Source organism: Gasterosteus aculeatus, chromosome 13, assembly GCF_964276395.1.
Source record: "Gasterosteus aculeatus chromosome 13, fGasAcu3.hap1.1, whole genome shotgun sequence".
In the NCBI taxonomy this organism is placed as follows: Eukaryota; Metazoa; Chordata; class Actinopteri; order Perciformes; family Gasterosteidae; genus Gasterosteus; species Gasterosteus aculeatus.
The window spans coordinates 10,487,594-10,514,191 of NC_135701.1; the positions used below are offsets into that span (position 1 = coordinate 10,487,594).

Consider the following 26,598-nt stretch of genomic DNA (forward strand, 5'->3'; position numbering starts at 1 on the left):
TTTACAGCCTCAAAAGAAATACTCAGCATCTACTTACCTTAAAGGAATGAACAGAGTTCTTAAACATTAAACACGTTTATTTAACATTAACAGCAAACATTTATTTAATTAGATACAAGTAGTATCCTTTAAGGACAGACAGATCCTGACCCACTAGAGCGTATTGGTACTTTGCTCACTGTTACGCTGAAGACAAATGCCTGGAGCTTCTGCCCCGACTGACGGGTTCATTACTGCTGTGTGCTGCCATCTAGTGAGAAAATAATGAAGGCCCTGAAGTGGAAAACAAGTCCAACGTACTTTTCTTTTGTGCCTATCAATTCATCTTTTTTTAAATATGTATAATCTTTCATCATAACTTATTGGTTTCATCTAATCTACCTGTTAATCGGACGTACCCGCGGGTTTTTCTCGCAAACTCTCTAAAGAAGCAGAAATCCATGTTATTGATCAACGTGTTGGAACAGACTGCGTGAAAGCAAACCAGCTGAGTTGACTGAGCGAGGTCCTCAGTCGGCGTTGAGGCACAAACAGACTCCCTGGAGCACCCAGTGAGAGATGTGCACGGTGGTGGACAGGTCCGCCTCAAAGACCAACCCCACACCCATCGCATTCCTCCGCAGGGACGTGGTGTACACTGGTGTCCGTATGCTATTCTGCGGTACAAAACACGCATGACAGTTAGGGGGAAAAAATGGAATCAGTGAAGTTATTATATGTTTGGAGGTCTGCAGTGCCAGCGGCCCACACCTGTAGCCTCAGGCGGTGCGCCTCTATGGGGATGACTTTGAGAATGGGGAGTTCGACCAGCAGAACCTTTGGTATACTCTTCACCAGGCAGCCCTTCTCCATGTCCCAGTCCGCCCCCTGCAGATACAGGCCGGACACAAAGCAGCCTGCAGTGGAAAACACCATCAGTCTCTATAACTAACCACTGATTACGTTACAAATGGGTAGTTCTTATTTCATTACCCTGTCCAGGCCGGTCGCTGACTTCGTCCTCACTGCGGTACTGGGACACCTGTGTGTACAGTGTGGAAAGATCTAGAGGCCAACCATTTTTTCTGCACGCAGCTTGGACCAGTGCTGTCAGGTAGGACTCTGGGATATGAAGTCCTGATAGCCACATGACCTTAGGCTCTCCCTCATCCACCTAGTGGGTAAAAAATGCACAGACACATCAGACAGGAAGATGCTTTCTCTACTTTTTAATGCCAGTAGACATAAGGGCGACATGTAAGAGGTTAGCCGTGACAATGTGTGTCTGTTCTCACCCAGTTCCTATACTGTTCATAGCGCCTCTTGAAATGGCTCATCCAGTTGCCAAGGGACTTGAGAGTGTCAGGTGCCAATTTCTTCCAAATGGCAGGGATAAGACCATTAAAAAGTGCACGAGCAACCTCATCCAACTCACTGCTCATGCCCACCTCACCAGCCAAGGCCTACGGGACACAAGACAATCAGATATGCAACCCATATCGGTTTCTATTTCCTAATATGTTGTTGTCCTCCGTCCCTCCTTCTCACCCTCTGCATCTCAGCCAGAGAGAGCTGCATGCGGACCACCAGCTTGTTGAAGCGCTCCAGTTCTTGAAGCAGCACCACTGCGGTTGGGGAAATGTCGGTTCCAAACCTTTTGGAGATCACGTCCATGTCAAATAACTTGGGCAGCTTGTTCTGAATGTCGCGGGCCACCTGGCTGATGAAATCATCCCTACCAATGGCTCCACCAGATTCACCTGAGGTATATGAGGGTGTTAAAGGCCATTAAAGAAGAAACACATGGCAGCATGGTGGCCAAGAGAGTAAACACCTCTTAGACCGTATGGAATAGTTTGTACTTTTGAAAAAAGCAAATATTATAGCCTGGAATGCTCTTGAGCACTCACTCAATGTCATAGGCGGGAAAGTAACGTGTCTATTTCTTTCGTTGAAATGAATTGAGAAGCAAGATAGACAAATGCAGCCAAAGCATACCTGTCTGAGGCTGCAGGTCTATCAGGTGAGCCCACATGTCTTCAGCTGCCTGGGTGTAGTATCTTATCTCTGCATTGGAATGAAGACCCAATACCTCTGGTGTGTTTGATAGCGGTAGCTCCTCAATTTCATCTGTATCAGGAGGGTAAAAATGTAGGTTTTAGCAGCGACCAGCAGTTCAATAGTTTGCTCTGTCGGCCGGCCAACAAAATGTCCCACGCAACGGCAGAAACTGTTTCTGCACCTGGTTTTCCGCCATTTGGAATGGAGGCTAAGTGTTTATGAGGTTTTCTGTGTGTGTGAATGCATTCAAACGTGACGGATTCATTCACGCACATGACTGTAGAGCAATTCCAATATTGACTTACCAACGTATACTTTCTTGGACCCAGTTGGGGGGATCTTATAATCTACGTCCTTGTTGCTGAAGAAGTGGAATTGCCGAAAAGTGTAGAAGAGGAAGTCTCCAAGGTACTCATCCATGTAGACATTCAGGATCCTGCGGTCAAAGCTATCTATGGCTCGCCCACCATACATCACCTACAGAAAACGATATGCACACGCTTAATGTATCAGCATCAGCCTGCAACCTTATAGATATGCAATCTATTAAATCACAATGGATTCAGCTCTAACCTCCCCAATAAGGTATTTAAGACTTCCCCAGGGAATATTGGTTTCTCCTTGGTTGTGAGCCTTGGTCAGGTAGGTCTTCAAGATCTCCATACACACCTGTTGAACCCGGGGAAGTTAATAGAAATACAACACATAATGATAATATATAATCAAACAAAATCACTTAAATATAGAGAAAATCACTTCCGTGCCACTTACGAAGAAGTCAGACTCGTTGAAGTCGTAGGGCACGTTCCAGCCAATCTTGCCGTACTTGCGTCTCTCTTGCACCACAGCATGGAAGAAGGCCAGCACATATACCAGACTGCTGTAGGCAGGGTGAGGGCATGCAAACAAGGACTCCTGGGTTATTTTGGAGTACGTTGCTCTTATGTTCAACTTGAGACCGTTGGGAGGCTCTGTCACTACCTGCACACAATATTAAAGCACATGTAAACAGAGTGACGATTAAGAAAATGCTGAGCTGTTATTATCGTAGTTAGTATTGTCAAATGTGAACAGCAGTCTCAACAAGCCATTCGGCCTCATATCAAAAAGGCAAGTCTTGGAAAGTTTAACAAAATAAAAAGTTGTCTCTTCCATTCTCATTGAATGCGGCTAACCCCCACTGGTGCGTATAATGTTAAAGTATTCTACTTCAACACCCATTTACAGAAATCCTTGTACTCAATCCTGGATCTTGGAAACCCTACGAAGGAAGGTAAAGAAAAGTTGTGTTTCACCTTTAGAGACTTTTGCAGTATGCCAATGGGGAAATCCTGGATGGGGTTTGTGGTGAGCCACAAGCGGAAATTGGGGTTGGGCTTGGTGATCCTCTCTAAGGACTTCTCCAGGTCCTTCAGCCACTTTACCAGCAGGTGGCAGTTCTGTAACATCAACCAGTGACCACGGGACGCCGCCCTCTCCAGCAACTGCAGGGCCACCTTTAACACAGTTTCAGAAGACATCTACCCTCAACGTCCTAACTTTCCATTGTTAGCGTGACTACTTCCTGTTCCCCACACTCATTCCACATGCCCACACTTAAAGGTGTGCAGCTGTGATATGGAAGTACCTTCTCTTGGCCTTGGCCCATAGCAAGAAACTTGAACTTGTTGTCTCCAAAGCCTGACCTCTCGGCTAGTTTCATGAGGTCAGTGGCCGGATCAGAACCGGAACTCAAGATGAAGACAATGGGGGAGGAAGGTGTGCTCTGTTCATAAATTGCATCATAGTTGATCACAGGGGGCTGCACATATCTGAGCAGAAACACAAGAAAACACAAAGAAACTCAGTTTCTGGATTTACTCTCTTTACACGGAGAAACAGTTTTCTCTGTGTAAATATTCAGTTCTTCTATAAAACATTGTCAAATAACTGAATGGTCAACTTGAACAGCATCAGCGGGTGTATGCTGCACATGCATTGTACAGCATACAAATATCTCTGACTGCAATAATGCAACGGAAACAGTCCCACTTCTCGCCCATGGTGACCGTGATGTAGTCGGTCACAGCTCTGTAGATTCTATCGACACGGAAGCAGCGCAGCAGCAGCAGCTTCTGAAAGGCTGACAGCTCCTCCTCATATTTCATGGGGAATTGAGCCTGTTCCGGTGCATCTAAGTCGTACCACTGAGGGGAAAGAGAATGAGGGTTAACCTCTCAAACCATTGGGTAAAATACCAAAATTGATTTATTTCACTTTGGTCACTTACAGACTTCCAGTCAGCGGAATGTTTTTCCACATCATCCGGCAGAGAGTCAAACTTGTCAGGAAAGAGCTCTGCTACTTTCACTATGTCCTCCCAGCCCTGGTCAGAGAGCCAGTCACAGGGCTTTTTGCGAGGGCTCTTTTCCAGGGATAGATTACCTTTACACAGGCGGTGGAAAAACAAGCAGATTGGCTTTGAACATAGTGTGCATTACACATTTGTCAGTTTGTGATCACTATTATCTATTTAAAAAGTTACTCTTCCTTCGGATATCTCACCCTTAATAAAGAACTCCAACTCCTCCTGAGGGGACCTGCCCTCCGCCTGCTCAATCTTGATGGCCATGTTGAAGGAGAAGAGCAGCTTGTGTCTCTCAAACAGACCTAAGCACATTTTAGGTTAGAATTACCACAAAGTAATCACAAACACTACATTTTAAGACGTTGATCTTTTTACATCCATTCCGCTATTGAATTTATTGTTTTACCTGTGCAACCATAGTTATAAATGCTGTCTGTCAGAGAGCACATGATGTTGCTCAGTCTTTTGTGGAGGACTGAGTGAGGCAGAGCTCTGCGCAGTGAAAAGTCAAACACTTCCAGGTAGGAGGCCAGAGAGTACTGGTACATGCTGTCCACCAGAGCCATTTCTGTCAGCACGAAGAACAGGATGGCCCCGCGCTTGGCGGCAGGTCGGTAGTCGTCTCTGAGTTCATCAATGTCCATAGATGTCTTCTCTGCCAGCTGTAGTTTCTCTAGAACCTGATCATCACATCATGATAAACAATGCTCCAGGATCAATGACTTCCCCATGAATTCACCGATGCTTTCTGTGACCAAACTGACCTCACTGGCTTTCGACTTGGTCTCCTCCAATGTGTGAACCAGCTCTGTGTTATCCAGCATGTTCCCTGTAGATGTGGCCAGCTCTCTGAGCAAGGAGTCCCCGAGGTTCTTCAGCAGTTTCTTGTTGTCGCTCGTCTCTAGAATCAAACGCTCACGCTGCTCTTCCAACTCCTTCTCCTCAAAGCCCATGATAACGCTCAGCAGCTGGTCCTCCAGACCCTTAAGAGTCACTACACGTAATATAGATGCAGTAAATAGACACAGACATACAAAGCATTCAGAATAAGATATTCAACTTTTTCCCACAAAGCCTTGGTGCCATGCCAAACAATCTTACCAGTATAATTAATGACCATGGCTTTTCCAAACACTGATGGGGAGAACTTGGGGTTTGCAAGTTTAGTGTTGAGGAAGAGTTTGAAGTTGGGATCATAGTCCACCTCCTTGTCACCCAGCATGACAACCTGTCTGCCTTCTGCTCCTTTTACGTTCTTCTCTAGAACATTGTCAATCACGGGGTCGATGTACTCATCCACATCTTGAAAAAGGAATGGTGAGCCATATTTAATGGCCATCTCCAGCTGCTTCAGGAAGTCTGGATCATTGAAAGATGAGATCTGGGAGAAGAAGAAAATAACGAGCGTGTTGTAACTCTTTGCAAAACTTGGCCCCCGATTCCCTCAGTACCCAGATAAATGACAAGGCACCCAGTGCTCTCTTGTACAATCAGACAAATTTGTGACATGGTAAACTTTCCTTCTAAGGAGGTTATATCAATGGGAAACAAACTAAATAATATTTTAATATTTTAGCAGTATTCGACCACGTGCCCTTGAATGCTTTCTTTGTAACACGTATAATGTCAAATAACGTCAACTTATTTAGTCTATACTAATATGTGGCCTCCTTTATGGGTGGAGGCTACTATGCAGCAGTGACTCTGCTGGGTGACTGCGCGCTCGGCCTAATATTGATGTTCACGTGAGCCTTTTTACTAAATCATTTTGTGTCACCGATTGATTATCCGACTTTCGGTGCGTTTCATATTGTGTATCATTAATTTAACTTCTAAACACAAATCCCTGTAAATATCTTGCAAGTGTGTCAGTTGTCAATGTTAATTCGAAAGAAATCCAGCAAAGAAAGGAAAATGCTTTAACCTTGAGGTTATTGTTTTCTTCCTTCTTCTTAATCCAGTTGAGTGCTTGCTGTTGTGGGTCAATACACATGGCGAAACGGGTGCCTCTGCTGGTGAGGATTCCATTCTGCACTGAGAGTTCATCAGGTGGCAATCCCTCTGAGCCCCATCTATCACATCATAATAGGGAAGTGTATAATAAGGGTTTATTAGAGACATCGTTAGCCCTATAGGCAGTTTGCAGCCAAAATAAAAACAAATCCACTTAAGTGCAACACGCACCTAGCCTGCTACCGCAATGAGTATTTCCCATTATTTGATTGGACAAAATCATATGGTGTATTGTCTTGTCAACAGGAAACTTGTATAATCTGTAGTAAGAACAAACTCCTCACCTGCTTATTTCCACCTCATCAGTCAGAAGACTTTCCACTTTGAAAGGCTGGCTCAAGGGGATGCCTCGGTCCTGCACATCCTTGACCCACACATTGTATACCAGGTCATTCCTGAAGTTCCAACTGAAGGCTCCTGCGTAGCTCAGGAAAGCAGCACATATCAGGCAATCACCCAGGAGACGCACTCGACGCTGCTTCAACTCCTCCAAATCTTGTGTCCATCTAATTGGGGAAACCGGCGAATGAAGAAAAGGAGATTGAAAAGAGTCAAAGAAGTGACTCTCAGCAGGGTTGGTTGGGTTAGGTGAAGTTGTGTAGATCCTCACCGTTTGTTCTCGGAGCTCAAGCCAGAGATGAGTTTGTCAGCAGCTATCAGCCTCCTCTCCATCAGCTCAGCCTCCTCTTGTAGAAACCGCTTCTCCGCAATAGCAGCTTTGTACTTCTCTCCAAGAGCGTGCAACTCCTTGTGGAGATTGTTAAGCTCACTCTGAATGCGTTCCAGCTCACTCTTACTCTGAAAGAAGTTCTTCTCGAGGCGAGCGACCTAAAAACAAATTGGAAATAAGCCATAATAATCTATGTTCCAACTTCCAACAATCGAATAAGGTGTTGGCATGTTTGTACAAACTTTAAATTACCTTCTCTCTCTTGGGCTTTATCTCCTTTGAAACCTCACAGTAACCCATGATAGCCTCAACAAACTTGAACATTCCTGAACCGGCCTTACTTATGGCTTGCATCTCCTCAAAGCTTGTCTGGAGGTTCTTTAGGAAGCCTAGCCATTTGGGAAAAAAAGAAACATTGCAGCTATTGGCAAATAGAAATGCTGTTGTCTTATACAGTTGATGGGTATTATCATTATTCATATTATTCATATATCATGAAGTCCACTTACTTTTAACAGTCCTGACCTGGTTGTTATGTATGGAATCACAGTCGATCTCCATCAGTGAGCGCAGGAAGTTAGGCTCTGACATCATAGCCTTGGCTGACTGCCAATTGATCTCCTTGTAGCCACGCATCACCAGGATGCATTCACAAACCACCTGAACCTGTTTGGGTGGCTTGGCAAAGGATCTGTACAATGAACCAGCCAGTACATGTAGATAGAGTGAACATTTTGAATAACAGATGACAAAAGATTGCCTTTTGGTGATTAGCCATTGTAGAATAGCCATTGTAGAATATTAAGCAACATCAAGTACATCAAGTTTGGAGTACTATGTTTATAGACGTGTCTCTGTTTGCTTATTCATTATGTTGAGTCAACGTTAGCTTATTCAACAACAGAATGAGAACAATCCAATGTACCGGATCTCTGTGACATCAGATTTTTCCAGGTCTTGCAGGGCGATCCGGGCTGCTTCTAATGCCGGCAGGGCCTCAGCCAGAGAGCTTTCAGCTTCTTCCTTCTCGACAGCTATTACTTTGTTCTGCTCTTCAATCTCTTTGGCTTTGTCTTGGGCCAGGGTCTTTTTCTCCTCAGCTAGGAAACAAAAAGTTATGGATACGTTTTTGGTCAATGGTGTGTTTTGTTTGGAAAACTTTCAGTGCCGAGTCTTAATCATAATCCTTAAGAGATGCAGTCACTCACTGACCTATAGTCGTGTTTGTGCCGATCTCATTCAGCAGGGCCTCACAAGCTACAGACTTTTCAGCAAGGACCACTTTCTGTTCTGCTAGCTTGACATTCAGCTCAGCGAGCAGCTCAGTAGCCTCTTGAAGTTTATCCAAACCTTCCTCCAGACGCTTGCACTGAGCTGGAACAAGTCGGAACGACTTAGTAAAAACAAAAGCTTTTCAAATCATCAATGCACGGAAGCCCTGTGGCACCAGTCTAACCCTTCACACCACGGTAGAGACGTCATAATCAATTCTATTTTCTCACCCAGAATAAATTGGTCCTTTATCTCCAAGAGGTTAGAATATGTGCTGATGAAGTCCAAGTAGTTCTTTGGAGTAACGTAGTTGTAACGTCTGAGTTTTTGCTGGAATAGAGTGCTATAGTCTCCCACGGAGCTATGGACCAAGCACACATCAGTTATCACTGCTGCGGAGTGTGCTGCAGGAATCATTGGACTTTCACCTGTTGAAAAAACAAGACAAAAAAGAACATCTAGATTCAGAGATAATATATTACTGTAGGTGTCATTAGAATTTAATAAAGAAAAAATCGCTCAAAATAAAGTTAGAATAACATAACGTATGCATTTAAAAGATATATGAATGAGTGCAATTACACACCAAGGAAAGACTGAGCTACTGCAAGTAATGCCTGTGGAGGCCATGGCAAGAACCAGTCTATGACAGTGTTGTTCATCAGTCCTGAAAGAAAAAGGTACATAGTTATTGAAAGAAAACCAGAAATTGTAACAAAACCAAGTGAGCCATAACATCGCATTTCACCTGGGAAGTTCCTGCAGCGTGTCCTCAGGGTGTCACCTACTGGAGACATGGCTAATACAATGTGTAGATTGTTGGCACTCTTGTTGACAAAGTAGTTCCACAAACTCTCTTTTGAGGGACCTGCTCCCATCGAAAGAGCCTCTTCGCGGAGCTGGTTGAGAACCGACTCCTTCTCATCATCGGGGAACAATGCAGGAACAATCCCTAAAGAGATTATGATCAGAGCTATAGCTGTGGCTTTTGAGAAAAATAAATGTATTGTGTGGCCGGAGGGACGTCCAACCTGAGGTGAGCATGTTGTTAATGAGTTCCAAGAAGCCTTCCTCGGCAACATGGGCATCAGTAAAGAGGAATACGGTCCTTTTATTTTCAATGCCCAGCTTCAGGTACAGCGCTTTCAGGTCATCACGAAGGTTTGACTCACTGTATCCTCTGCTGAGTGTTATCTGGAACACCTGGAAAGAGCCCGTTGTGTTAATAGATAATAGAGCATTCTAGTGTGTGATGTTTTACATCACAGACATTTCAGTTCAGAACCCCTTTTCAAAAGATGACAAGGATTGTATAGTTCAACACTGCTTAAACTCTCTAACTCATATTGGAAGTATTATATTACAAATCATCTTATTCCAATGGGGCAGTAGCATTGTCGCCACACAGCAGGAAGGGTTCGAAACCAGCCAGCGTCCTCTCTGTCTGACTGTGTTCTCCCCATGTCTGCGTGGGTTCTCCCAAAGACATGCTCTGGGGGTTAAGTTAACGTGAGAGTGAATGTTTGTTTGTTTCCATGTCAGCCCTGCGATTGACTGGCGGCCGGTACAGAGTGTAACCTGTCTCTTGTCCGAGGTTAGCTGGGATTGACTCCAGCGCCCCCACAAATGAATGATTTACTCCAACGCCTCACTAAGGTAAATGGAAATAAATGGGAATGATTTAGATTTCTTGTGTTGTATTTACATTTCCCCATTCCTTGGCATGACACATGTGGTGTCTAATAGTGAGCATGTAATTGTAGCACGTATGACTTTGATCTTTAACTGTAAGATGCTTTCACCACCGAGAATATTTTGCCCTTGCCCACACCCATTGTGTTTTCCAACCTCACAGCCGGCAGCGAAGGCAGCGAGCTTGGTGATGGACTGTTTGCCGGAGCTGCCCACACCGACGAGCAGGGCATGGCCACAATCGATGCGGATGATGCGGTGCACGCGGGTCAAATGATCCAGAGCATCATCAAACAGCACCAGGTTCATCCTCGACTTGTTCTCATTGTATCTCTCTAGAATGTCCTGCAGAATGCGAAACACAGTAGTCTCTTAGTATGTGGGAGCATTGAAACCATTGGTTGCATTATTCCACTATAACGTTCCCAAATTCATGCCGGACTGAGACCACCCACTGCGATTAATCATACCTGAAAAATGGCTCTTGAAACATCATAGTTCGCTATGTCCTCATAGACCCTTGGTTCAGTCTCACTGAGGGCTGCCCTGTAGTCTCCAAAAAGAATTGGGTCCTTCATGACTGCCTCCATGTCTGACTTAAAATGCTCCTCAATCAGGTTCCTTAAGTGGCCTTGGAGCTGGCGTCCAAACACATTGGGTATTTATAAGGTGAAATATAAGATTAGAATACTATTCAATACATAGTAGATGAGCATACATTTGTAATTACACTAAGATGAACAGTAAAGATATTTTGCATTTCCCTTCAGTCAATTCAAAGAATACAGAAAACATCTGCTACTGTTATTAATAATTATTACCAAGGCTTTGTCAGTTGTATCGATGAGTCTGTCATGGAAGACTCTCAGGCACTCATTTCTCCAGACTCGTACAAACTGGCTAACTGTCAAGAACCTGTAGGAGCATAATCAGGTAAAGCAAGTACATTGATTGCTTTGCTAAAGAGTTAACAGAGTGAATGTTCCAGATCAGACCCGTCAGGTTTGGTGAGGCACAATCCATTGTAGACTCTTGACAGGTCCCTCAGGTTGAAGATGTAGTGGAACTTGGAGGGGGTGGGTGGCAAATCTTTGATGATCTTGTTGTACAGCTCCAATGTGCAGAAAGTGACTTCATCACAAACCTTCTGTATGGCATCTTCAAATCCCTAAAATATTTGACCAAATTTTAATATCTGATTGAGCTGATCTGATATATGTTGATTTATGTGGGAAAGAGGTACTCACAATGGTGTGGCCTTTGATAATAGAAGAATAGATAAGGTGGAGGGAGTCCACTGCAGGGAAGGGGATGCTAAAGACACTGAAGATGGAGATGAAGCGGGGATCGACCTCGTTCCTCCCACCTCCCGCCTTGCCCATGGCAGCAATAAAACCAAGGTCTTTGAGGATTTTGTAGTGGAGATCCTTCCCTCTGTTATATATGCCTCCTCTGTCCAATAACAGCTTCAGAAGTGCGATGGGCTGCTGCGTGCCATAATAATCCACCTGTACAAGCATACAGTATGTTGAAATATATCAAAGCTCTATCATAGTGAAGGAGTCATGAGACTGCGTTTGGAGTCGGTACCTTTGGCATATTCATGTCATCCATAAAGACCAGCAGTCTTTTCCCCATAGGAGGCCCATAAACCTTGTTGGTCCTTTTCTCCACATTGGCCTCCAAGTTCCTCTGCAGGTCCATTGAAGTTGTTCTGGATGAGAAGTTGATCATCAGAGTAATCTAGACACAGAAAAGAACCAATTTAAAGAATATCTTCTAAAGTGACATAAGAAATGTGTGTGGTAAACATACCGTGGTATTTGCATTGAGTGTCTTCAGGAAGTTATGAATGGTGGCAGTCTTGGAAGTGCCAGACTCTCCGACCAGAAGCACTGGCCTCTGTATCTTCACCATCTGTTCCAGGATCCAGCTGGCTCTTGTAGTGTCGATAGTCGGCACTAAAACAAAGATGGAGGATAAAGAAAATAAAAGTGGAATAAAGACCTCAGGGGGGGCAAAACTGTTGAAATCAATAGCTATTGATTAACCTAATGATAATTAACCTTTACCTAGAATATCAGCAAACTTCTTCTTAGGTTTGTGGATATATTTGTTGACCAGAGAACTCCAGGGAACCCACTTCTCTTGGGTTCCATCAAAATGAAAATCATACAGACTTGGGAGGTATCCTGTTTGTGTGGGGACACAAATAAAAATGCACTTGAACATGAAAACATGAAGCAACATGGCTTCTTTTTTTCCCCATGTCTGCGATGTTAAACAATCTATTTTTGTAAATCGGCGTACATCCCAAATGGTCAGTAAATAATATTAAAAAAACTGCGTAATTCAGACGACACGTGCCAATTCCATAGAAATCTAGTAGCAAACGATTTGTTTTTACCTGGGATCTCACCAGGTCCAGCCAGGAATTTCCCATCAAGCACTGTAGTTAAGCCAGAGAGTCCTTTGATGAACTCATCAAACTTGATCCTACCGTTCTCCAGCAATGTGGCCCCAAGTGAACAGTACAGAGCTTCCAGGAAGTAACACTCTAGGACTTCATCGCTGCTGCTCTCAGTCTCGAGAAGTGCATCCAGTGTCATGCACAGCTGAGTCACCTGAATGCACAACCAACACATGTTTAATTCCTCAGAGTAGACTGAGTTGCAACGTTATTAATCATCATGCTGGAATAGGAATAGAACAAAACTGGTACAAGAGTGACATTGATCAACCTACCATGTTGAGGTCTGTCTGAGGAACAACAGTCTTTAGTTTCTGGTCCTGTTTGCCATCAACAATACCATCCACAATCATGTCGATTGAGCTGTGCACATATTTCTCAAACAGTTTATTGAGCACTTTTTGTTCCTAGAAAGAAAAAAGAAAGACCCTTCAGATATGATCAAATTCGTACAGTGGTCACATATTGTTCATGTTTATCTAGAATACCCCATCAGGTCTGTTGGTCACCCATCTCTGCCAGTATGGGGTATATCTCAGGTTTTTGGGGTCAACAAAAACCATTCCACAGCGGGAAACCGTAGCAGGGGAGGCATACTGCAGATCTCCAACCTGTGATGGGGAAGATTCCTTACATTATTGCTCTGAAAGGGTTTTCTTCAGGTGAAAGGAAATCTATCAGCTATCTGTCAGCTATATTGAAATTCAGACAAACCTCAAAAAGCAGGGCACAATGATTCTGCAAACGGATCCGTTCTCCATTGGCTAGAGTGAGGAGCTTGTTGTCATCCATCACTGAGTTCATATTTTCGACCCACAGAGCATCCACATCCCCATCAAACAGGATGTACCTGTGAGCCAAAGTTCATATAGTCTAAGTGAATGACATCAACGGCATATTGCACATCTTAATCAACTGAATGATTAAATGTCTCCTTTCGGTTGTTCTTTTCTTTTACCTTCGCTCTTTTTTGTCAGTCGGCCTGTTGATGTCTCGGAAGATGTTGGATAAGATCCCATCGGTCCAGTCTCGAGTGACAGGGTCAAGAATTCCGTAAAGTTCAATCACACTTATGGCTTTCGGGTTTAGGGGATACAGCTTGGTTTGATATCCCAATCTGATGATGAGATCAAATAAAGATTACTGTCGTGTACACAAAAGATCCGGAAAGTGATTCAAACGTAATAGATTCAAACTGACTTGGTCTGAGCTTGACACAATGTGGTGATCACAACTGATTTCCCTCCACCTGTTGGGCCCACAACCATAGTGGTGTGTCTGGTCATCATCGTCTCATACATCTGCACCACTTTATCCACCTAAAACCACAGAGAGCATGAAGAATGAGATACCAACTTCTAAATACTTACGAAAACAAAATCCTTAAGTAGGAGATCCTATATTTAAAAAAATCAGATCTAAGACCCAGGTGAGTTACCTGGTTAGTCAGCATGACATATTTGTTCTCCTGCAGGATCTCCTCCACAGCATCATTTAAGTCAGGGTAGCGAACACGAGGGCAGTCGAGGCCAGGGAACAGATCTGAGATCAGCCCGAGGAACAAGGGCACGTCCTCAAATACAAATTTTGGCAGGTTCATGTCCCTCAGAGCCCGCATCAAAACCACATCCTGTGAAGAGGAAAGGAAATAAAAGCTTCTTCAGAAAGTGTTTTTTCAAAAGGAGTGATGGTGATTTTACCATTATAAAGCCAGACCACAGTGCCTCTCCAAATAAACTAACATTGAGCAGTAAAACATGTCAGTGGAAATTACTATAATATCAGAAGTACAGCGGTCTGATATTAACTGTGGAATCTGAAACATTACTTGACATAAGGTAGACACTAAAAAGACTTTCATGGTTTGGTCAGCAGATCACAAATAAATAAATCTCTAGTCCCATAATGAATGCAAGCAAACATGAGAAGTTTTCTATTTAGTATATGAAAATGAAAACAGAAAAATGTTGTGTTTCTACCTCACTGATGTCTGGTGAGCCTCTCTTCAGCTCTCCCGCCATCACCAGGACGGACTTCAGAGCTCGCAGGCCAAAGTCATAATGAGACTGCTTTGACAGCTGCTCCCGTGCCAGCTTATACAGGACTGTCATCTTCTTTGCCAGCACCTGAATTAAATGAAATCATACAGATGAAATCCTAATGAGAAATGGTGTCAAATAAATTAAAACATTTAAGTAATTCAGTATAGATGATCCCTGCCTTTCTTAATGACCTGAAATAATAAAACATCGCACAATATTGCTGTATTTTATCTAGACGATGGTCATTGTACATCACTCAGGATGAGGGCATCAGCTAAATAGTATCAGTGCAACTTGTGCTTTGTGTGTGTAACCCTCACCTTGGCCAATAGGAAGCCCTCCGAGAAGAGCATGATCTCACAAATCTGCTGCAGGTCAGGCACAATGACCACCACAGGCCTGAAGAGGGCTTTGACTGATTCTGGCAGCTCTGTGCGTCCTGCATAGCCCGGGTTCATGGTGATGAAAATCCCCATGCGGCTGTCCAGGTTGATATCTTGACCTTCAAACTGATTTTCATGGTCAAAAGCAGAAGGTTTAGTTGGGATAATAGTCATTAAACGTTCCGTGTTCAGGCTAAAGAAGCAAGCATGACCATGAGAAATAACCTTATTTGTGATAACAATTATTTCCAATGTAATTATCAACGGTTCTTCATAACTGCAACAGACTTACATGGAACCTTTTAAGTTGCAGAATGAGAGCATTGCGGATGGTCTGGATTTGTGAGGAGATAACTGACAACACCGAGGCATCGATTCGATTGAACTCATCAAAGCAGCCCCACGCTCCACACTGGGCAAGGCCAGACAGGATCTTGCCCACAGCCTGAGCACACAGAGGAAAGCAATTCAAGGAGAACGCTGTTGACAAATAAGGAAGCAGAGACTTTGTACTGCAGAGAGTGCAACACAGGGACGATTGCATGCTCCGGACCCTAGAAATGACTAGTGAGACTCAAGTATCACGTTTTAGACTGATGGGAGTTGACTCATTGGACTCATTGTGAACAAGAAACCATTTGTACCAGTTGTGAATACTATGCACTGTATTTTAGAAGCGTGTGTGTAAAAGTGCATGAACATACCAGAACCAGCAGACACCCTCTCTTCGTTATGAGAGTGTTGTGGCACATATTAATGTTCCAACATGAATCAGACTTTTTTGAACTAGGAGATCTATTTTTATCATTTGGCCCAAAACAACACTCAATAATGTCTTGGAGGGGAATTATATTATATAAACCTTTGATCAGTGTGACTGCTTTCAATAAAAGCCGATTTAAATAGGCCTGTTGGAACTTGAAGGTCACAGAACAGAAGTTTTGGTACTATGTTGTCTTCTTACCATGTAGTCCATGCCCTCACCACAGTTCGTAACCACACACAAGAGGCCTAAAGCCTTGGCCAGATCCTTGGTGGACTCGGTCTTTCCTGTACCAGCTGGTCCAGCAGGGGCTCCACCCAGGTACATGGAGAGAGCCTGTACCACATCATACCAAAATACTGGTGTTAAAAAATCTGTCAACCCGACTGAACAATTTGCATGTTCCTTCTCGGGTTTCCTTGATACAAAATGTGCAACGCTTCTCATACCTGTGTAAGGGTGAGGTAGATGCGGTCTGTCAGTGGGGTTATAACCAATCGACCATTCAACCCCATGTACTCGTAGCCATAAGAGAACGTAGCACTGCACTGGTGCACATATAGGTTGTCATGTTTCCGGACCCAGTAGAATCGGAGTTGGCTTTCCCACTCAAACTCTTGTGCATCCATTATACTGGGGAAAAGGATTTATTTTTTTAACTAAAAAGGTATTTAACTATTTCAGCCACTTTTAATATTGTTGAAAAATGCTTAAACCAGCAAAACCTCAGTTTACCTGTTGAGTAGAAAGCTGTCTACGATGTCTCTTGCGTGGACGTCGATGATGAGCACAGTGTTTATCTTTCGTCTGTCGTTTTTCTTCATGGGTTGTGTGATGCGTTTTACAAGCTCATCGATCTGCTGGTGCATTTTCTTAGCATAGTTCTTCAGGGCGTGCTTCGCCCCTTTCTTCACATTTTTAAAGACATCCTCTACCTCCCATGTCCACCACACTTGATTTGCTGCCAGCACCACCATGCCCTGGTACAGCAACATCCAATCCACCCTATGAGAAAAGGCAACAACCAAGTTACTGCAGCTCATTTGCACACACGTACACCAGAATCATTTCTCACACAATATTTACACACACCTGCTCCTGTCTTCACAATAGTGGAAGATTGCTTCCTTGGTGAGAAGTCTATTAGTCCTCCTCATCTCCAAAAGTATTCCCGTCATCCACTCCTCCACCCTGCCCTCCACCTGGATAGGCTTCCTCAGCTCCATCACCTCACCCTCAGCAGACACCATGGCTCCAGCTACTTTAACCCCATTGCTGTCCACATCAAACCTCAGAGATGCTATGTTGTCGTACATCTTTTGGAACAAAGAAAAGAATATGTTACACACAAATAAACGAGCAGGGATCCTCCTCATTTCTCCTTTGGAGAATAATGTCTTGTCTCTGTTCCGTCTCTCAGACTTTGTCATTAGTGGCATGATACCTTGATCATGTGCTCCTGCACACAGGAAGGGTCATTACTCCCCAGGATGCTGAGCAGTTCATCGTCAGAGATGAAGAAGAAGCGGGGAAATGCATTCCGCTTTGCATCCAGGTAGTCATTTAGACTCTTCTGGCACCTCTCTAGACCGTCACTCAGGGCCTGCAGGTCTGTTAGCCGGTTAGGAATCAGGCAGCATCGCTTAATGTTTGGAGCCCTCACTGTGTCACTCATTATCTCCACAAAAAAATAAGAACAAGGTATTATTGTGAGATGTCAAGTGACAGAGAGCTTGGTTTCAAACAGACTAACATTTATACAGAACTCACTTCTTTAAACTTTTTGTCGAGGTTATCAAATTTCTTGGCTTCGTCTGGCAACTGCGAGCTAATGTCTCCGCCGATGAATATGCTCTCCAGGTACATCCATTTCCTTTGTACTAGCAACAATACCTGTGCAAGATATATATATTTTTTTTTTTCATCAGAAAATGTTTTTTGGATTGGCCTACACGTGATGGGAGATGAGCTCACTGACCTCGATGGTCTCACTGATAAGGGACAGATCTTTTTCCCATTGCTGTATGGTGCCATGGAAAGGTCCAACGAAACGACTGCCCGCCATGCTCTGTAAGTTCATGGCATCGTTGTCCACATTCAGCAGGATTTCATCCACTGCACCCAGAATAAAACCACGTTCCTGGGTTCCTTTAAAATAGGGCAGCACACTGAACTTCATGTTTTCCCAGGTATCAACCACCTGCTTTACTCCCTGAAAAAAAACGCACACAAAAGCAAATATTTGTCATTACACTGATTGACTGATGCTGCTGATTTCTGATTACAAATCGAGACTTTTCCCGCTTGCCTTTTCAATACCGAGCTCTTTCACAGCAGAGGTGACAATGTCACCTATGACATTCGCATATTTTTGCAACTCCATCGCAAACATGTTCTCCAGAGTGAAGCTTTCCGGATTCATCTCAAAGCTAGTCCCGGTCCTTTGCATCAGTTCCTTCCAGTGTCTGTGGCCCGAAATACAAAACCACATGTTCATTTCCTGGACAGCATACAATTTCAATATTTCATACGCGACTCTCGTTTGGTTTTGGGTGCGTCTATCTGTAGACTGACCTGTCTCTCAGGGCCTCGTTCTTCAGGTCCAGCAGAAGAGGCAGAGACTCTCTGAACTCCTTCATGCGTCCTTCTAGGAAGAAGGCCACAGGTAACGCCCTCACATCCTTGGGCAGCTGCCTCAAGCTTTTGAGGAAACCCTCGACCCCCTCCTGTAGCAGCTGGATGTTTAAATCCACCCACAGTGTCTGAGACCACTCTGTCTTCGCGGCCTGAAAGATGTAAGGACAAACATTTGAAATATTTGAAAAGCGGCATTGACCGGAATCGTGTGTAATGTCCAATATGCAACCGCGAGCGACCTTCTGAGCTTTGTAGACACCGTAGATCTGTCTCAAGCCCTTCATGTCCTTCTGTATGCTCACAACCACTGGGTAGACAGTGACGGGTAGGTCCAGTAGCTTCTCAGCATTAGCTAGCTCGTGCCATCTTGCCACTATCTTGGCAAGGGCTGCCTCATAGGTTTCCATGATAGTCAGTCCTACAAAGAAAAGAGGGCGATAGATACTGGTTCCTACATTCTAAAATGTAATCCCATGTATTATTGATTCGGATATAAAAATTCATAGGACGATATGAGTGCACAAGTACCTTTTTCCAAATCATCTCCCACAGCTCCAGGACCGTCCCTGTCGAAACTTTCAGCAAAGATGGACAATTCTTGCTTGTAATTCTTAATCTGCTCCTTTGTAATCTTTGAGAGTGAGGGGTGAGAACAGGAATATAATGTAAATATAATTTTCAAAAAAAACATTCCTTTCGTTTCATATTTTACTGGCATTGTGTGAGTTTGATGTCTTACCTGAGTAAAAGATTTCTTGACACCCGTCAGACTTCGATCCACTTGTCTGGATTCTGCAAACAGGTCATTCCACATTTGGTCAATGTTGGCCACCAGCTCCAGTTCATCCTTTTCGACCTACACGAGGAAAGCAGAACACAAGACATTCAACAGTAGTAGTAGTAGTAGTATCACCTTATGCTTTCAATGGGCAATCTTTTAACATTAAATGAACAGTACCTCCACTTTGTACATGGCCATTGTTCTGTATTTTTCCTGAATATCAATGAACTGCATCTCCACATCTAATGACATGCCCCTGATGTGCGATATGGTGCCAAGGACAGACTTCAGGTCATCAAAAGTGTTCGGACTTTGTTTCAGCTTTCCAGAGAGTTGCTGTTACACAAAATAATCACGAGTATAACTCAAACATAAAAGTCCAAGAAAATTAACTCTAAGACATGTGAAAAAGTGTAACACGATTCAATACCATGAGTTCATCTCTCAGGTTGAAGAGATCCTCTTTGGCAGGCTTGTTGAGCAGACTACCCAGTGACCTGATCCAGGACTCAGCCGCCTCCTGCACCGTGTGCGCCAGGGGCTCCAAGTTTAGATGGAAGATGTGCTCATTCTTAAACAGAGGCTCCAGCGTCACCTCTTGATTGATACGAGAAAAGAACTGCAGCTTGTCATCATACATGACACAGGATGGGTTTCTTGAGGCAAACTTTTCGTTGAAGATGCTTTTGTTCTTTTCCCAAAGGGGCCTATAGCGTTTCCAGTGGACAAGGTACTGATCCACGGAGAGGAGCAGCCGCTGTAGGTTCTGGGACACTGTCATGACACTCTCATTGACCTGAGGATGCTGCCCCACGTCACTGCAGAAACTAAATGTCACCACCTCTTCCTCGCCGCGCTGTTGGGGAGGGCATTCAATGCATGTCCCATGCATCCAACGCACAAATTGCTGAAACACAACAGCATGGGCCGAATCGAGTCACATCTTGAGTGTTACAATACAAATAAGATTTTAAATACAGTAGAACGCAGGAAAATCATGATGATCCTACCTTTGTGCTCTCTACACAGTCCCTGATACACTGCATGATCAGCCAGTAGATGTCTTTGCTTTGGGGCTGCAACACAATCTTGGGGGCGGACAGGATGACATTGACTTGAAAAAGAGGGATACTTCCCCTCAGCAGCGCGTTGAAGGTCTGGGTGTTTCTAAATATTGAAGTGAAAAAGAGGTGGTTGAAAAAGCTACTACACTGCATTTCAAAGGAGTAGTGGTCACTACTGCTCGTAAAGTAGATCAATTCAACAACTTTAAAACCATGTAATTACCTAAGCACCATCTTCATAAGGGAGTCCAGCACCTTGCGTTCCCAGTATATGTAATAATCTGCCATAAATTTGGATTTGCCACTGGTGGTTCCCCTGGTCAGATGTTCTGTCTTAGTGATGAGTGGTCCAATGTCTGCATACTTCCTTCTCAGCAAGTCCACAGTTTTGATTCTCTCTTGGTCTATACGTGCACAGAACTCCTTGACACCTTGACAAAACAAATGACGTCAATAAAAGTTCAGTTTTACGTTGAAATTAATATATAAATATATTATCTTACTTGGTAAGTCTTTTGAATTGTCCGGAACTTGATATTTCAGTAAGTTGGCCATCACTATGGACTGCAACTTTGACTCAATGTCCCTCTCATTCTTCTGAACCTGACTGACAACCAACTTAAACTTGGAAACCGCCTGATTTCCATGACTGATGAAGTCAGAGATGCCTAAAACCAAACATACATTATTTGATTTCAATTTGACAGACAATAGTGATTCCATTTCACCATAATTGTGCATGAGTTAAACTCAACAGGCATTTTGGCCTGTTTACACCATACCCAAAGAATTCCAGTTCAGTCTTTTGCATCCCAGATACAGGTTTGTTTTGACAGCTTTGATCTGTGGAGCCAGCATAGTGACGAGTGCATCACTTAGGCTGTCCATCGCAGAGTGGTAGCAGTTGACAACGTTGTCCAGATCAATCTCATACCTAAAAGCAAGGTTGCAACAGGTCAGCCCAGAGACTACATCCATTGGTCATTCTGTGGTTTGGTACCCTGTAGTGTAATTATAGTTACTGGATGAATTTGTCCTTTTGTAAAGCAACGTTTTGAGCCAGGTCAGGCACATTGTAGTCAAGTGACACAAGGTGCTTGGTTTCCAAAATGATTTCTTTGATCTCTGTAGCAAAGTTCACGATGTATCGGCCACCCGTCTGCAGCCTTTTTTCAGTTGGAAGGATGTCCTTAAAAATATCAAAAAAAATGAAGAGAAGTCATTTCAGAGAGTTTGCACAACATGGAGAAACTATGTAAGTATAACTATGTAAATAGAGAGATACATACCAGTTTTTCCTGGCTTTTGTTAACACTGGTTACCAGGACCAGCAAGGTGTTTTTCATCAGCAACGGCAAGTTGCGTTCTGTCTCAACCCGCCAGGTCTCATACTTCTTCTCGCTATAGTCCCTGATCTTCATTGACATTTCTATGTACTTTTCTTTGGCCTGAGCAGAATGCAGAGCATGTCACACAAAGGCTTTCAACAGCAAAACATGTGTTATTTACAATATTCAATACACTTGTGCAAGAGTGAAATAACTCACTGCTTTGCACTGTGTACTCTCCAGCATCTCCGGCACTTTCAGAAAGGGAAGGATGGTGTTTTTGATGCGATGGGAAAGAGAATGAGCCCATCGGATGGCTCCTGCCACGGGAGGCTCGTTCCTATTCAGTGGTGGATTGTCCTTCTCTGTCTCAAATATTTCATTTACGCTTTCCACCTACAACAAAATCAACAGTTAAATCATGAGGCCACATACATTGCGGCTGTGAGTCAACAGTGCTGACCACTACACTGCTGTGCACCCAATGTTCTTCAACATGATTTCGATCTACTGATCATCACATCGTTTTACGGAAAAGTCAAAGCCCGGCACCCAGCACCCTTTCTGGATTTCACAATACGGTACCTCTTTGCAATACTGAATCAGGATGTCATTAAACTTTCTTTTCAAATGGTTGTTGATGGCCTCTCTTGATCTGATGTTTTTGAATTTCAGGAGCATCTCAAGGGCAGCGGCTGAAGAGCGCAGTGTCTTAAAAGACTGGTCAACGAAGTTGATGGCCTCTTCTTCAATAGCCTGGGCATAGGAAAAGTCAATTAGGGATTCAATATTAAATATTAAAATTGCATTCGCGCAAATTGAGTACATCAATACAACCATGCTTAAAGGGAACATTTGCTCATTTAAAACCTTATTATAGGTTAGCTATGTAGTGTGAGACCCATCTGCAGTACTTACTTATATTCTAGCTATGGTAGCATGGGAAAGGCAATGCAGCTCTAAAACTTGTCTGTATCTTTTCATGCGTCTTTATGTTTCTAAAAGCATAATTGGCTTCCCAATATATGAGTGCAGTGCCTATTTCTTCGATGGACCACATTTACCATCAGCAATTGGAAATCCACGTAAAAAGGTGGCAATCTTTCAATTTAATCAAATTGTTCTAATAGAAAACAACATATATTTTCACAACTTCTGTATTTCAGAGGTCATAAACTCACCTGAACCGTAGTGTTGAAGTCTTGCATGATCATTTTCCAGCTACTCATCTTACCGAATTCGAAAGGATTAAAACTGACGTCTTCAATGGGCAAAACCAGATGATCAACTCTGCTCAAAACTTCATCAATGCGTTTCGGGTCACCCGTCACACTTATTAGCTCTGGACCAAAGTTATTATAGAACTCCTCCAAAATCTGCAAAAAACAGAAAGAGTTGTTTCAAAAACCTGGGTTGCTTTTAATTCATTCTCATGTTTAGTAGAGTGAGGGCAATATTCATGATTTATATGTGTACAGACCTGCAAAACGTTGTATAAGTCATGGCAGACGGAAGCTATGTGATCGGTCCTCTCAAAGAGCCTTTTCCATTCAAATTCCCAGCGTTCATTCCTGCCTGATTCCTCAATTTCAGCACGCGCCTGGAAATAGGACAACCTCCACTGGTCCAGGACCTGCTTAGCATCATGCACCTTGGTTTTGGCCACTTCCCTCTCATCTCTGTCCAAGGCACAATACATTATTAAACTAAATTAAAACAGCAAAATAACCAGTTCAAATATGGTAACCCTTAAACTATCACTAAGCACGAAGGCTCCAATGGAAATATGTCCACACGTACTTGAATAGCGTGTGGACATCAATGACCTGAGTCACACGTTGACACAGCTGCCAGGCAATACGCTCCATTAGAGGGACCATACGCTCATTTGTGTTGTAATGGCAAGAGATCATCCATACGATCTGCAGGCTGCTCATCAAAGGAGGGATCGTCTCAATGAGCACATTTAAATGTGCTCCAGTGGCCAGGTTCTAAAACAGAAAGCGTTCATGTTGATCGAACTGAAGGCAAGGACTTTTTTTGTAACCACCAGCTCTTGGCAGTTACACTGTTCACTCTTGACGGAGAAATATGTTGTTTAACGAATAATCACCCGTAATGTTTTTTTTTTTTTAATGCGGCTTACCATGAAGTGTCTTTCCAGTGTCCTGAGGAAGCGTAAATTATCATCGGACTCCACACAGTATTTAGTGAGTTCAGCAACTGTTCCTTTCAGGGTCTGAACAATGTCGGCATCTGCTTTGGTCAACACCTTCAAGATCTTGTTGACGACAGGCTGTTTGAGTTGCTCACTCAGACCACTCAGGATGGATGCACGCTCCTGCCATAAGGTTATCTCTGCTAAAGGGTCAGGGCCCTGAAGGAAAATTAAAAATTAATGTTCAGTTTTACATTAAAATTAGCCTTTGGATATTATGTACATTCTAGAAGATTTGTTCAAGAAAGCACAAATACATTATGAGCTGACAGTGATCATTTCTTGGTAAGACAGACATCGGCAACCTTAAAGGAATCAACTTCTTGGCAAACATCAGTAAAACCATGGAGCTGATTTTAAATGGATCTGAGGTGGAGCGAGGGAACAGTTTTAAGTTCCTCAGAATCCCAAACAACATGATCCTGGTATTCCACTGAGCATCAGTGATGGTGAAACTGAATTGTGTTGTTCAATCGTGTTCTATACTTACAATGCCATGAACCTCAAAACCTTGAATGCTGGGCTTAACCCCAAATGATTCCACTGAGCCTGTGTGGGTTGAAACTCAGAGTAAAGGGGCAATCACAAACCTGTGGCTTTTTGTTTTGCTGCAGCTCAATAACAAGTGTAATCTGGGTGTGCCAATTTGTCACACACTGCTCCAACTTCTCGACCATCTCTGCATTAGATCGCAGTACATCCACCGCCGGCTCCAGGTCTAGCTCAGGGATGAGCAGTGTTGTCTCATCTGTGACAAAGAGGCTGGTCTTTAGATTGTTCTGTTTATTAAGAACTGAGCATTACAAACGAGCTTGAGCAGTACATGAACGGCTTGCTTTTTCCCCATGTAATGATCCCAACATTTTAAATAAGAATGTATACTTGTCTTTTAAATGTCAAATTATCAATACATTCCTGAACAAATGGTGTTAGTCAATCTGATAAATCAAACCTTGGTGTTGGATAGTTGACTTGACCATGCCCAAATACTTGTACATCCTATTCAGCAACTCGTCACGATACGTGAGAAGCCCCTTTGACTTCACCGGACTCTTCTCTTCACCCTCTCCACTGGTTTCCCCCTCGGGAGAATCTGTCTTGCTTTCATAACCTGCACCCGTCATCTTCATCTGGTGGGCGGTAACCAGGGGAATATATACCTGCAGAGATAGGGAAATAGTCTTTGGTCTACATGGTTAATAATGACATTTTGTTATATTAGACTTTTGTCTGTCTGTTAGTCTTTGCTGCCGGTTTTCATTTTACTTACATTGGCCAGTTTGTTCTGCAACACAAAAAGAGGCGGCCCATGATGCATACCAATATCAAATAGCCGGGGCAACAGCTTACTGGCCTCTTTCATGTCCGGTGGCTCATCAACAGGCTCTATTGAAAACAAAAATGACCAAATCTTGGTTAATATTCTTGCACGTGCAATGGGAGGCAAGAACATGCTTTACGGCGTTGGTACTGGTCCGTGTCCTCACCCTTCGTGTTCCTGATGAAGTAAAACACAGTGGATTTCAAAAACCTCTCTGGGTATTCGTTTACTGCAACATGAAGCTCAACGTGATAGACCGCTTGAACGTCGAACCTCTGAAAACACAAAACCCCAAATGACAATAGACGTCAAATGATTTCAAACACAACCGCAATGTGTGAGTACACACCAGAGATGGGATTTACCTGCTCTGAGCCTCCTGAGGGAATCTCTGCTCCACTCTGAATCCAGGTCTCCTCGTCCGGATCTGAAGAGTGTCCATGTCTCGTCCTATCTGTGGTCACACACGTTGAAGTGTTGATGCGCTCACGTTGTTCAAGCAATTCAACATGATGTTACACGACTCAAACCACAAATGGTGCCTTTTGTGGCACTTGACTACTATAACGGTGCGTCCCGTCAAAAAGTCAGTCAGTTGTGGATCAACATTTCTGTTTGCAGCTGCCATTAATTGACATTTTCTGCCTTTCGGAATTGTATTACTCTTAAACTGACACTGACACTACAAATGTTATTTTATTTTTTAATGCTATCTTTTTTCATGTGAGTTTTTTTCTTAATGTCTAAGTCTAAGACTTGCATTATGTTTGGATGGCTTTAACGGTTTTGTGTGAAGCACTTTTGATTGCCTCGTTGTTGAAATGTGCTAACTTTATATCAAATATAATTGCCTCGAGTGCACACAACGTAGTTTAAGTTACCTTAAAGTCAGCGTTACACCTTATTCCAACTTACCAACTGGAGTTTCAACTTCAATTTCTTCCTCTCTGGTAGTTTTGAAAAACAGAAGACAAGACGGACACTGCTCCTGGACACTGTTTAAAAAACGGGTCATTTTGTCTCCTTCCTCTCCGTCTCCCCGTTCCAACAGCTCGTCGAAGCATTTGGAGTCGTCCGGTAAGTTGAAACCGGCGAAAACGCACCGGCGGATCCACTCCACCCGCACGTCGTCATGGACCATCTTCTTCACCTGACCCTAGTTAACATTTTCGGGAAATAAAATCTCAAATCACTTTATTGTCGACCCGCAATTTGAAACATTTCCATTAGCTTTAACAACTAGCGCGGAGTTGCTAGGCAGAAGTTTTAGCTGTTTGACGTTGCCGTGGTAACCGACGCACGTTAGGCGCCGCCCGCTTTGCCTGTCGGGAGCGAAGGATGAAAAGAAGAGATGGTTGATGATTGCGTGCTTACCGAAAGGCAGAAATCTTACAATATATAATGGAGGACCTATTCACCCTACTCTTTATTCGGCGTTTTGGTTTAGTTGTATCGACGCATTGCGCATTTATTAAAGTAAAGAGATACTTCCTATTCGCATTTATAAAACGTAACTTTTAGCTGCTTGAAGACGAACAAACGTCTTGCTGTTGTTCC

The 26,598-nt window shown here is 43.4% G+C and overlaps 1 protein-coding gene across 1 annotated transcript; it reads right to left on the reverse strand.

Annotated features, from left to right (window-relative positions):
- Positions 1-59: 59 nt before the first annotated feature.
- dnah10 (dynein axonemal heavy chain 10) lies at positions 60-26,317 on the reverse strand. Its single transcript, XM_040195657.2, has 78 exons — positions 25,957-26,317; positions 25,407-25,495; positions 25,208-25,316; positions 24,991-25,106; positions 24,673-24,880; positions 24,311-24,468; positions 23,649-23,879; positions 23,303-23,493; positions 22,983-23,181; positions 22,684-22,878; positions 22,088-22,258; positions 21,722-21,898; positions 21,464-21,622; positions 21,197-21,363; positions 20,957-21,108; positions 20,678-20,842; positions 20,398-20,605; positions 20,121-20,277; positions 19,541-20,017; positions 19,288-19,446; positions 19,069-19,185; positions 18,858-18,960; positions 18,569-18,747; positions 18,267-18,478; positions 18,001-18,157; positions 17,671-17,904; positions 17,463-17,585; positions 17,137-17,370; positions 16,785-17,008; positions 16,428-16,697; positions 16,142-16,325; positions 15,894-16,028; positions 15,222-15,374; positions 14,867-15,055; positions 14,484-14,630; positions 13,943-14,134; positions 13,705-13,823; positions 13,463-13,621; positions 13,219-13,354; positions 12,993-13,115; positions 12,780-12,911; positions 12,442-12,658; positions 12,107-12,226; positions 11,850-11,995; positions 11,625-11,777; positions 11,282-11,542; positions 11,030-11,202; positions 10,856-10,949; positions 10,505-10,672; positions 10,191-10,379; positions 9,374-9,545; positions 9,091-9,294; positions 8,929-9,009; positions 8,573-8,770; positions 8,283-8,444; positions 7,996-8,170; positions 7,580-7,761; positions 7,323-7,459; positions 7,011-7,228; positions 6,685-6,906; positions 6,312-6,459; positions 5,489-5,768; positions 5,152-5,381; positions 4,794-5,067; positions 4,585-4,689; positions 4,310-4,464; positions 4,072-4,226; positions 3,668-3,851; positions 3,336-3,536; positions 2,812-3,021; positions 2,614-2,709; positions 2,346-2,517; positions 1,978-2,109; positions 1,528-1,739; positions 1,275-1,442; positions 973-1,153; positions 751-896; positions 60-656 (listed from the first exon to the last, which is right to left on the reverse strand). Exons 1-78 carry the CDS (start codon positions 26,180-26,182, stop codon positions 510-512), a joined length of 13,704 nt encoding a protein of 4,567 aa, XP_040051591.2. The 5' UTR covers positions 26,183-26,317; the 3' UTR covers positions 60-509.
- Positions 26,318-26,598: the final 281 nt, after the last annotated feature.